At 39.0% G+C, this 13,016-nt stretch overlaps 1 protein-coding gene across 1 annotated transcript; it reads left to right on the plus strand.

Moving 5' to 3' along the window:
• The first annotated feature begins 130 nt into the window (after positions 1 to 130).
• On the plus strand, positions 131 to 11,056 carry LOC137134351 (plastin-3-like). Its single transcript, XM_067519087.1, has 16 exons — positions 131 to 271; positions 2,812 to 2,880; positions 3,394 to 3,545; positions 4,019 to 4,148; positions 4,290 to 4,422; positions 4,667 to 4,748; positions 4,895 to 5,060; positions 5,197 to 5,336; positions 5,726 to 5,821; positions 6,639 to 6,825; positions 7,003 to 7,081; positions 7,202 to 7,322; positions 8,184 to 8,317; positions 8,651 to 8,774; positions 8,914 to 9,038; positions 9,730 to 11,056. The coding sequence occupies exons 2-16, from the start codon at positions 2,820 to 2,822 to the stop codon at positions 9,860 to 9,862; spliced, it is 1,863 nt and encodes a 620-aa protein (XP_067375188.1). The 5' UTR covers positions 131 to 271; positions 2,812 to 2,819; the 3' UTR covers positions 9,863 to 11,056.
• Positions 11,057 to 13,016: the final 1,960 nt, after the last annotated feature.

A 13,016-nucleotide genomic window follows, 5' to 3' on the forward strand; every position in this document is an offset into this window, starting at 1 on the left:
CTTTCTTTTTTTTTTCTTACCTCTCAAATAAACGTTAGGACAGTGCTACACCAGTGAACAGACGTTGTTGTGTTTTTTTTTTTTTTGCTAACTAGGTGGGCAGACATGAGGAGGAGGAGGGTAGGTTAGGGAAGGAGTGCCGCGGAAGGGCGGAGCGGTCCATTAACCGGGCGGTGTCAGCTGAAGAAAAGCGGGCAGAGGGGCAGAGACACGCCGCCACAGAGACTCTCATCCCGAGGGGATTTTACTGACTTGCACCAGCGGAGTTCAGGTAAGAGGAGGCACCGTCTGTTAGGGCGTTTTCGCTCGAAGTCTTGAGTTGGGCAGAAGAGAAAATAGCTTCTAATAATAGAGAAAAAAAATTCGTATTTTACAAATCACAGATTCAATTCATTTACGTTTACAAATGTGAGTCAAAAATATGCAAAAAGAAAAGCACAAAAATATTGTTGTATGTAGCAGAAAAGACGGGTTGGGACAGTTTGCATGTGATTTCCTACCACACAAAACACTGTTAGTGTCATCACTGAAATCGAATCAACGTTTACACTTTTCTCACAGTTGTAAGACTATTGATATTTTTTTCAAATTTGCATTTTATATGCTAGCTATATCATGGAGAGTATGCTATTAAACCTTAAAGATTAAAAACATATATAAATGCTGACAACCTCATTTATAAAATAGTTTCAAACATGGTCAGCTTGATATGTTTTCTGTTGTTTTCATGTGCACTTAACAGAAGGTCGCTTTTCTTCTTGATAAATGCTGGAAATGAATAATGTTGGCGTGTTGGCTGACAGGGCAGCAGCAGGTGTGTCCAGATGAATATGATATTAAATGCACCGTCATTCTGAAAACAGACGTGTGCATGTGTGTGAGGGTCCATCAGGACCTTTGTCGGTCATACACACACTCCTCCAGTCAGGTACTTGTGGGGTTGCATGAATAGACTTATTGGAAACCTGGACGACAAACAGTGTCCAGACACTTCGGAGTCACTGAGTCAGAGTTAAACCACTTAGGGGGGGATTGGATTTTTATTTACAGGTGATGGGTGTTGTTTTCAATACATCATGTACTTTTGATTTCATGCTGATTTTAACAAAAGATCAATTTAAACTAGTTTTCTTATCATACTGGGATAAACAGTACTACAGGCTATAAGCTGCCTCCACTTAAGAAAGAAAACAGCAGTAATTAACATTACAATCTGTACAGTGGAGATGATCTTTCCTGGAGCAGTGACATCTGGTGGCAGTAAAACTAAACCTTACTTCTGACATCTATAAATCAGCAGTAGTGGTTATTTCGTTCACTAATGTAATTATGATAACTGCCACAACACCAAGCACAGACATGTCCCTTAGAGATTACAAACATAGTTTGAGTATATTGCATTTCTAATGGACAGGACATAGACTCAGTAATTGTTGGTTTAGGATTGAACAGCATCTGTGGCCATGAGGGGGATGTGATCTGTCATTATTCAAATAACCTTGGGAATACATAACTGATATATAATGTGTCACCTGACCATTGCTGGTATTTACTTAGGGTCTGAAACAAACTGTGTATATTTATGTAGGTGTTTTTGGAGGCACTCATGGCCCTGTGAAAGCCAGCTTGCGTGTCTGTGTGTGTCTGCCCAGGCTGCACAGCCACTGTGTTTGCATGTTTTCCCTGAAGCGAAACCTATTTGTTTATTCTATGTTGTAACACGATCACGGAATGTGTGTGAGACGAGACACTGGATGGGAACAGAGGGAATTTCGTGACAAACGCAAGTTCCTTATCGAAATGATATTTGGAGTTAGATGCAACTGATATCTGACTCTAATAAAGCTTGTCTGAATGGCTGCATGTGTGGTGGATGTTCGACCACCAGTCAGCAGGGCTCTGCTCTGTGCAGCAGAAACTTCTCTCTCATCTTAATCTAATCATCTCTTGTTGCTGAGCTGCTGAAAGCATCATGCTAGTCTAACATCTAAAGCCATTCATTTGTTACTGCATGTGAAAATGGCTGGATTCAGCTCCATCATTTCATTAAAGGGGACATGAAGGGTCAATTATCTAAAACTATCTAATATATCATTTTCTCATATGTCTCTGATGAGCATAAGTAAATACTTCCTTTGTTTCGCCTTGTGGAAGCTTTGACCAAATACTAATTGAGACATTACACTGACGATTGTTAACATGTCGACTCATATTACACCAAGACAATGTACATACAGTAAACATTTGATGTTGGTAGTTATAATACTACAGGAAATGGCTTATAGTATTATAGATTAATCCATCCATCATCTGTCAACGCTTATCCTACATGGATCACGAGGGGGCTGGAGCATATCCCAGGTGTCATCGGGCAAGAGGCGGGGTACACCCAGGACATATTGCCACTCTATCGCAGGTCCAAGGAGAGACATACACAGACAGACAACCATTCACATTTACACCCACAGGCAATTTCAGATTCTACTGAAGATCCAGCTGCTATTCATTTTTCTAGGTGATTTTAGCAAAGCTGTGCTGTATGAAAGCTGCACTATGGTACATCATCATTTTCCTGCAATGATGCAAAGTGGCTAAAATTTGAGACGTTGAAATGCACCAGTCTATTCACCTGGGAACCCATAGTTGAAATGTCACTCTGAGGATAAAGATTAAGCATCCACACAGCCAAAGAGGCATTTCCAAAAGATTGTTAATGAGAAAAGTTGACATGCATTGAACAAATTAAATACATTTCCTTTTTCTAGTATATAAAAACAGTATCTTTGTGTGTTCTGCTGAACTATTTTATAGCTGTCAGTATGTCACAAACGGTGAGCACTGAGCAGATGGAGGAGATCAGGGAGGCCTTCAGTAAAGTTGGTAAGTAAGAAATGTGTGTGTGTGTGTGTGTGTTTGTGTAGAGATATTGCAGATAAGCCATGATAACATAGCCGTGATTAGCCATTGTGTAAAGTAGGATGACATGTTGTTACATATGAGAAAGAGACGTTTTTCTCGAAACTTATGGAGCAAATTTAAACCTTTAATACGCACATCTTAGTTATCACTCAAACTAATCATCTGAGAGTTTGTAAAATATAGTTACTGGGTTTCCTACTGAAACTTTACCAAATGAGAAGATTGATGCCACTATAAGAAAGTCCAATTAACTGCAGCTAAAACTGCTAATTTTGTTTTTTTTTATCTAATAAGTGAGAATTTAGTTTTGGACTTTTGGAGGTGCTGGTAGTTAGATTCTGTTACTTTTGGACAAAGGCACACTCCTCCTGGCAAACTCCTTCTTTGATTGAATACATTTCCCAAAATTAAGTATTATTTTTGCTCTTTTCCCTCTGTATCTTTGTCCGTCCTACCTCCACCTCATCTCTCCAGATATTGATTGTAACGGGTACATTTGCGCCTCTGAGCTCAGTAATCTCTTCCGTGAGGTGGGCTGCCCTTTGCCTGGGTATCAGATCAGAGAACTGCTTCAGAAGCTGGACCGAGACAAAGACAGCCGCATCAGCTTAGATGAATTCACGGCTGTAGGTAACACTAACCAACTAACTAACCAACTAACTACTCACAGTTCTGCTAAAATGTGCTTACAGTCGACTAACGGTGGGTTTCTGTCTCATGACCTTAGTGAGCCAGAACTGAATTTTATCCACTTGGGTTAGGCTCAGTCCTTCTTTTCACTGCCTTCTGACTTCTTTGGAGAAGTTGTGAGACATAAATTTCACAACACCTCAACAATTAGTACTAAATTAAGTTAGATAATGGTTAAAATACTTTTCCACAGTGGAAACCCACTGTTAGTGTTGACTGTACAAAGTCCTGCTACTAAATACTAATAAAAACAAGTTGATCGTTTATGCAGCGTCCGTTCATTTTGAAACTAACTGAAGAGACCAGGGACTAACTGGGAAAAGGGCAAAATAACCTACATGATAACTATGTGATAATCACAGAGTGACAGACTTTAAACCTTGGTGTGTACTATTCTGCGCACATCCAGATTTTCCAGGAACTGAAGGATGACCGCATGGCCCAGGGTTTCAAGAAAGCTCTCAACAAGAAAGAAGGCATTGTTGCCATCGGGGGCACCAGTGAGATCTCTAGTGAAGGAACTCAGCATTCAATTTCTGGTTAGTAAAGCCAGATCACTCCGTAGGCCTTGTATATAACACCAATACTAAAGATATTCATAATGTTTGCAATGCTACTAAAAGAAGACAGAGTTGACTGACAAAGGAAAAGTTGTGACACTTACCTCCACTGTATTGTAGAGCAGGAACGCTTTGCCTTTGCCAACTATATCAACACTACTTTGAAGAATGATCCAGATCTTAAACACGTCCTTCCCATCAACCCCAGCACTGAAGCTCTGTTTAAAGCAGTGGCAGATGGCATCCTGCTTTGGTAAACTCTAAACTTATATCTTTATGTTTTTCAGCATATAGATCAGTCACTTTTTAAATATCTATTAACTTTACATCCATTTATTGCCGAGATTTTTACATGCATCTCTAATTTTACTGTATATTCAGCTCCACTGGTCCTCACGCTCATCTATTACGTAACTTTAAGCCGTTGTCATGTCTGGTTTTGGTCACTGTGTCAATTCATTGTGCCAGTGTGTTTCTTCTCCCATGTGCTTTTGCAGTAAACTCATCAACCACTCTGTCCCTGACACCATTGATGAGAGAACCATAAATAAAAAAAAGCTCACTGCTTTCACCACACAGGTTGGTTAGTGTTAGTGGCTTAACTAATTAGTGAGTTACCACTTACTTAGTGTGATATCACAGCTGCACATAATTAAAAACAATCCATAACACCATATTGTAGTGATGACGTTCTCGTTCTTCTCTTAACTTCGTTGCCCCTACAGGAAAATCTGAACTTGGCTTTGAATTCAGCTTCAGCCATTGGCTGCCAGGTTGTCAACATTGGAGCTCAAGATCTAAAGGAGGGAAAACCTCACCTGGTGCTTGGACTCCTGTGGCAGATTATCAAGATTGGATTATTTGCTATTATAGAGTTGAGCCGCAATGAAGGTAGTTAACACACACAGAGTCAAAACTTTAGCGTTAGTACAGCTTGAAACACCGAACGATTGTCACAGAAACACAAAACAGTGGCATAAAGGTAACATGGTACTTACCTTAGTATTTCTTGTCTTTCCGTGTGCAGCCATTGCAGCCTTGCTAGAAGAAGGGGAGACCCTGGAGGAGTTGATGAAACTCAGTCCCGAGGAGCTACTGCTGCGCTGGGCCAATCATCATTTAAAGAAAGTTGGCATGTCCATTTCAAACTTTTCTGGAGATATTAAGGTAAACTGAAACAAAATCAGTCCCAGACCTGTGGCGACCTACAATGTCTGATTTCAAAAAAACTGCAATGCATGTCACACTGTTTTTATGATGTTTTAAACTGCAAGGATTGTAGCGATCAAAACATTACAAATCCCTGGAGGTACTACAGCATGTTTGGGTGATGGTTAAAATAAAACTTCTGCTGTAACTTAGCAGAGCTCCACACTACCAATCCTCTTTAAAGCTGGGTTTCAAAGAGAATTTTTAGCAAAACAGTACTTATATTACACATTGCATTTCTGCAATATTTAATGACTCCCATAGGAAAACACAGCATAATATTTGACAAATGAAGAAATAAATCTTACACTCAGCTTTATGTTTTATGCCTTTCTGTCTCTATACAGGATTCTAGGGCATATTTCCACCTGCTGGAGCAGATTGCTCCAGATGGCAGCAAAGAGGGTGTTCCTCGGGTTGAGATCGATATGACTGCTCTATATGTGAGTTGCAAAAGCAACCGTTATAGCTATAATATTCAACTTTTTATTTTCTGGCAATAAAGCTCCGTGTTGCATAACCATTTACTTATTGAGTCTAATATCTGTCTGGCTTTACAATCAATTTGAGCCCCAACTTATCAACACATTTAGTAGCAACAAACAAAATAACAAGAGCTATGTTTTAAAGCTAAACACACACACACGCTTGAGCATGTCATTCAGACTAAACACTCAATTTGCCGTCCAGTCTAAACTCACTTGTTGCTTCACATTTGGCTATCAGAGGCCAAATTAAAGCTGACTTCCTATTGAGCTTCTTTCTGCTTCCTGTAGATTTATACTGGGATCATGATATCAGCCTGTGACTTGTGTTTTTTTTTTTTCCTTTTCTTTTTTTCCCTCTACAGCAGCCAGCTGCGTCTCTATAACGGACAAAAGCTTTAGATTCTAAATAATAAAAAAAACACACCTATTGTCTTATATGAAGAGTTAGTCTACTACATGCAGATGCAACAAGGAGTGATAATATGGACCATTTTCAAATCATCTTTAGAAACATTTTGCTTTATTTTTTTACAGAAACCCCCTTGTGAAAGGCCACATATACAGTAGTGCATTTAATGTACACTGTTTACTGTATATACTGTACATATTTTTGGTTTAAAGTTACATTTTCTCTACAATTAAGACTACTATTAAATGGAAGAGGTTTCTTAGTGAATGATTTTCTTGTTAGAAAACCACATATAAATGCTCCACTGCTAAATCTGGAGTTGTGCATTTATAAACGTATATTTGCCTCTATGTTTGTTTCTAGGACAAGGATCTTACAAAGAGAGCGGAGTGTATGCTCAAACAGGCTGACCAACTTGGTTGTCGACAGTTTGTTACTGCAACTGATGTGGTGTCAGGTAACGCCAAGCTCAACATGGCCTTTGTAGCCACACTCTTCAACAAACACCCAGCTCTCACCAAGCCAGAGAACCAAGACTGGCATCTAGAAAGTAAGCATGGACATTAGTAATTCCCTTCTCTCGTGCACACACATACACACAAGCTTGCATAGCGTTGCTTATAAAAGTAAAAATGTTATGTAAAATAATATTAAGTCAAAATCTTATGTAAAATTCTGGACGTCATGTATCTGGGAGCTTAACGTCTGTTGCTTATTGTCTCTGTAGGTGAGACCAGAGAGGAGAGAACCTTCAGAAACTGGATGAACTCTCTCGGAGTCAATCCACGTGTTCACCATATCTACGGGTCAGTATCTTTCGGTGAAATGACTTGCTGCACTGTGTGTAAGGCCACACTGATGGACATTTACTGCTTAAATAGATACATGTGAATGTTCACGTCTGTGGGATTTGTGTTTTATTGCAGCGATCTGCAAGATGCCATGGTCATTCTCCAGCTTTATGAAAAGATTAAAGTGCCAGTGGACTGGGACCACAAAGTCAACCATCCTCCATTCAAGGGCGTAGGAGGAGGACATTTAAAAAAGGTGAACAAGACAAGGAAGAAATTTAATTTAAAATCCAACCACAATTTAAGAAGCAAAACATTTTCTTTTACACACTATTTCTCATATGCAGTATAATCTAAAATCCTGTTCAGTCATGTGCAAAAGTTTTGTAAAAAAAAAACACCTGGGTCTAAATATTAGGCAAATACAACCTCAGACCATTGGTGGATGAAGTGCTCAAAAACTGCAAAAGCACAAATAAACATACAATAATGTACTAAAGTAAAAGTTAGTAAGTACGTAATTTATATTTTACTTGGAGTATTAAAAGTAAAAGTACTTGTCTTTTTTTTCTGTATACTTTTCTGTGGAGCACTACCGCTTCATGTTTGGGAGAGCATTAAATACTTAATGTTAATAGACATAAATGATGAGAAAGATCTGATGCTTTTTCCAGTTTTATTCCTAAACTACTCATGTTGAATGAGAAGAAGAGGTAGGCAACGCCAAGATCAAGTTATGGAAGTCAAAGAGCAAAATTACTGCATACCAGCCAAAAAAAATTAAAAATAAAAAAATACTGGGGCAATACTAAGTACTGCTGCCATGGGGATTTAAGAGGGTAATTTGGAGCCAGGTGCCATTAATTAATTAATCATCAGCAGGTCTGCAGACCAGAAGTTTTAGCAGTTTGCTGGTCTGGAGAATCAGGTGTTTGTTACAACAAAGCCAAGAGGGAAAGACATCAGCAGTGGTCTTAGAGTAGCAGTTGTTGATGCACATTAAGTGGAGTTGTCTGGCCTCAGTGCTCAGTGCTAGGAACTATTATGAACACTACAAGCCTTAATTTATTTTATAAAAACTGCCTAAACCATACCTGCATGTGTGTATCTACAACAGGTGGAAAACTGTAACTATGCCGTGGAGCTGGGTAAGAAAAAAGCAGGTTTTTCCCTGGTGGGAATTGCTGGACAGGACCTCTACGATGGGAATGCTACTCTAACCCTGGCACTGGTTTGGCAGCTGATGAGGAGGTGACTTATTCATTATACTGGGACTTAAAGTCTTTACACATTTTAAGAAAACTACCACCAACAAAAACAGAAGTCAGGTTCTATTGACCTTTTACCCTTTGCATGTTAAGGTTGTTATTTGAGACAAAACAGGGAGAGGATGCTATTGTCTCAGCATTTCTGTCAGAGCATCTGAAAACGTCCCACTACTTCTAACGTGTTTCAAACAAACGCATCCAGAAAAAACTAGAAAATCAGTCCTGTGTATAGTTAATGGGAAATGCAGTATAAATTTAGTTAAATCGTATTTATTTAGTAAAACATTAGAACTTACTGTAACTCATTTATACTTAGGTACACATTAAATGTACTTGAAGACCTTGGACACGGACATGTTGCTGGAGATGATTTGATAATTTCATGGGTCAATAAGACCCTGGCTGAGGCTGGCAAGAGTTCATCTATCAAAAGCTTTAAGGTAAGAGCATTTCATATGTGGTGTTCTTTTTCTTTTTTTTTTAAAGGAAATATCAGCATAATACTATTCCATTAACAGATAACAGCTGGCTGTGGACCTGGCTTATGTCTCATTGTGTGGATTTATCTGTGTCTCACAGGACAGAGCAATTAACAGCAGTATTCCAGTGCTGGAACTGATTGATGCCATCCAGCCACAAAGTGTGAACTTTGATGTGGTTAAAACAGGAACCCTGTCAGATGAGGACAAACTAAACAACGCCAAGTAATTACATTCTATCTACCTAATGCACCTCACTGATGTGCACGCACTCACACACACACCTACCAATCATAGTGACAGATGAGACCCACAACATCCAGTCCTAAAATAAGTGCAGACCATTTCCCATTTAACTATGAGCTAGCCCCTCACTTTTTTTCAGGATTGAGTTCAACTCAGAGCAGAACAGAGCCTGAAATTATTTTTTTTTTTTTCCCAGTCAAATGAATTTAGAGCCCTGACAGTTAACAATAGATTGTAAATCTGTTCACGATTCACGAAGCGACCATCATCCAGGTGAAGCTCACTGATGAGCCATGCTGTGCAAAACTCATTAAGTGGGTCTAGCTGCAGTAGCCTCTAGCTACTGTATGATCGGTGGATACACTTATAATATAATCATCTACCTAACCTGTAACTCTCATACACACAAATTAGTTAGGAGAAAAAAGTCAAAAAGGAAAAGAATTGTCCATCAAAACTTCAGACAAAATATATAACTGAACATGGATTCAAGATTTGCAGATATTTTCTGTGGTAAAGCTCCGACTGTCAAAGGCAACAGCGATGTACAGCATATACTTTAAGATAATCATGAAAGAATTCATCGAAACTTGCATATAACACGAAATGGATATGTTACTGTAGTGACTCTAACTATGTACCCCCCCCCCCCCCCCCCCCCCTTCACCAGGTATGCCATTTCCATGTCGAGGAAGATTGGAGCGAAAGTCTATGCCCTGCCTGAAGACTTGGTAGAAGTCAACCCCAAAATGGTAATGACCATCTTTGCCTGCCTGATGGGCAGAGGCATGAAGAAGGCTTAAAGAGAGAGACACCCGCTCACTGATTCTGCCGGTTTGACAAGTTGAAACAAGAAGAGAATGAATATAGTGATATGATCTTTTTTTAAAAAATAATTATTTAGCATTAGCCAAAATAGAAGTGCCTCTGAGGGCTCTAAAGGAATAGAAATTTTGGAAGTTTGCAGTGAAGTAGGACGTCTGTAATATCTATATGATAAATGTTTAGCATTCTGGGTTTTTTTTCTTGGTCTCAGTTTTGCTTTGGGACAGTTAAGTAGCTGAGTAATTAGCAGTTTCACTTTTTAAACACTGTTCAACATTAATACTTTAGCTATAATCTTAAATGTGTCTGTGTGTTGTATAAAGATGTATAAAGGTTTTGTTTCTTTATGTTAAGGTTGTGACACATACCTCGACCGATTTTTCAGCCCTGTGCAAAGATAGTTGGGCTTTTTTTTTGTTTTGTTTTGTTTTTCCCTTTGGTTACTAATGAGATTATAACTTCATCTCTGGTTCCAGTTTCCCATGCAATCACCTTATGATGCACAGACTCAGTTTGCTGTGTCTCGTAATGTGCCTGTTATTTCACAGTATGAGCATTAATTGTACTTAAACCATAACCTTCGGGGCGAAAGCTGTGCTAGATTAAAGCCAGGTCTTCTGGCTTTATGCTAAAAATCATAAATCAGAAACTTACTCTTAAGGTATTTTCTCTGGGATTTTAAAGATACAAATGTTTAAGGAATCTTAATTGATCATCTGCATAGTTTGAGGCTTTTAAAGGAAAATAAAACAAAATCAACAGAATGACATGAAAAGTCATATCTTAATTGGTGTGTAAAGGTTTAGGATTGTATCATTTAGAAACGGCTTTAGTTGAAGCCCATTAAAGCCCATGAAAACTTGATTACTTCACTCTTGCTGATTAAACAGCTGAAATCAGTTCTTGAAAAAGGTACAGTTACTGCTCTTGAACTAACCTTTAACAACCAGTACATTCAAAGTATAATGGTAATAATATAATCTTCAGGTTTGTTTAACAATTTGCATTCAATCTGTGTCACTGACTACACTAAATGTTTCCCAATAGATACTTTCTAGTTAGTTTATTTTTAACTTTGACACTGTGAGCAACCAGATGTTGCTTTATCAGCTGCAAACACTTATTGAAAGTTTGTTCATTCAAATCAATGTTAAATAAAAGCATTTTCAGTACTGTTTAGTTTCTGTGTTCTGTTCGTTTCTGTAACATATGAAGTCTTGAGTGTGAATCACTAGAAATGTAGAGTTTGCATGTTCTCCCTCTACTTGCGTGGGTTTCCTTCCACAATCCAAAGACATATATGTCAGGCTAATTGTTAACTCTAAATAGCCTTTAGATGTAACTGAGTAGTTGTCTTTCTGTGTGGAGCTTGAAATAAACTGGTGCCCCCCTCCTGGGTGTATCCCTGCCTCTGTGATGGGCTCCAGGGCAGGAGGGCTCCGCAACTATGAAGAGAATAAGTGGTTATATGAATGAATAGATGGATGAAAACCTGTTTCAGTGTTCATATGGGAACTTGACTGTTAGTTTAAAACACAAAAATGTCAACTCCTCCTGAATTATACAAAATAATAAACATAAACCAAAAATACTTTTTTGATCCCACGATGGGGAAATTCCAGTTTTCCAGCAGCAAAAACACAAGCACCAGATATTGCACCACACATTAAATCAAAGATATTTCCTCACATCTAAACAAATATGGCACAAGAGCACAAAAAAGTTACATGCACAGACAAACAGTTCTCCCATAATAACCATACACGTAACAAAAATGCAAAAAGCTTCTCCCGTTTGTGTTTCACTGTGTTGATGTGTGGTATAGTCTGATGGCTGTGGGGAGGAACTACCTGCAATAACGATCCTTCATACACTGGGTGTGTAACAGTCTTGTGCTGTTACACACCCAGAGCCTCCAGAGTTTGGTGCAGGGGGTGGGAGGTGTTTTCCAAGGCCACCACAGTGTCTTAGAAAGTGTTGGAAGAATTTAGCTGGATGTCATCATCTGGAGGAGAGAACCATGAGCTGATGGCTGCCATCTTGTTAGTAAAGAAGCCGGCAAAGTTGTCGGCAGTGAGAGAGGTAGATGGCGAAGGTGGAGGTGGGTAGATAAGTGATTTGAAAGTGGAGAACAGCTTTCTGGTGTTCGTGGTGTTGCTGAGCTTGTCCTGGTAGCATTCAGTCTCTGCCCTGGTGACCCTGTGAGAAAAAGACTCAAGCAAACGCTAATACTCAGCAAGAGCAGATGGAGAGAGCGGATGTTAGTGAGAGAGCAGACGTTTACCATGTAAAAGACTCGTTAAGGTCTACAAAGCATTGGCCAAACACAGTGTTAAAGACCTGTTATTGACCTGTCAAATGTAGCGTCAGTTCTTGTGTTTCTATGTTTCAGTGGTGGGTTCTGGTGCTGACCAACACTGTAATTTGATGAGCAGTTCAAAGTGAGCAAGCAGAATGTTTAAAACACGTGATCAAGCATTTAACGTTCCTGATAAAACAGTTTATTACTGCGTGAACAGTAGCCTAAATGCCTTATGTTAATGAATGTGCTCACAAACGTTGCTATGCAGAGGCTTGTTTGTTTGAGTGTGTACCTGCTAAGTGCGCTGTCAGTCTGCTCGCTCTCCTCCTCTGCCTATGTTTTTACAGACAGCCTGTGTGAATCCTGCATTAGACCTGCCATACTAAACACATACCAAGACCCATTTTAATATTATGCTGGATTTTCTCATTTCTCATGTCTTTTGGTAAATTTCTTTTAATGTTTTTACTGCAGGTTAATGTTATGAGACAAGTCCGTTTCAGACTCTGTCTCTTGTATTTTACATCATTTCGTACTCCATATCTGTGAGTGGAAGAATATGGTAGCAATTCTTTACGGGACACGTTGACAGATTACACAAGCTGGACTTTAGGATGTCTTTTGGAAATGCAATGATGGACCAGCTTATATCTAACTGAAATGAGGTAAAATATAAGAGAGAGAGTCTGAGAAAAACGTGTCTCATCACATTATGCTGCAGGAAAAAGAGTGAAAGGAAGTTAACAACAGAAATGAGAAAATTGATAAATGTGAAAAAGTGTTACCCTGGAGCCAGTTTTCCATGAAGTGTATAACTAGTGAGCCAGAAG

Source organism: Channa argus, chromosome 10 (assembly GCF_033026475.1).
Source record: "Channa argus isolate prfri chromosome 10, Channa argus male v1.0, whole genome shotgun sequence".
NCBI lineage: Eukaryota > Metazoa > Chordata > Actinopteri > Anabantiformes > Channidae > Channa > Channa argus.

What these genes read in the sequence shown, in the direction of transcription:
- LOC137134351 (XM_067519087.1), top strand. Translation starts at nt 2,820, where the DNA reads ATGTCACAAACGGTGAGCACTGAGCAGATGGAGGAGATCAGGGAGGCC. An exon ending in CCAAGACTGGCATCTAGAAA is followed by an intron (nt 6,826 to 7,002) that starts GTAAGCATGGAC and finishes TTGTCTCTGTAG; the next exon opens with GTGAGACCAGAGAGGAGAGA. An exon ending in GACAAACTAAACAACGCCAA is followed by an intron (nt 9,039 to 9,729) that starts GTAATTACATTC and finishes CCCCTTCACCAG; the next exon opens with GTATGCCATTTCCATGTCGA.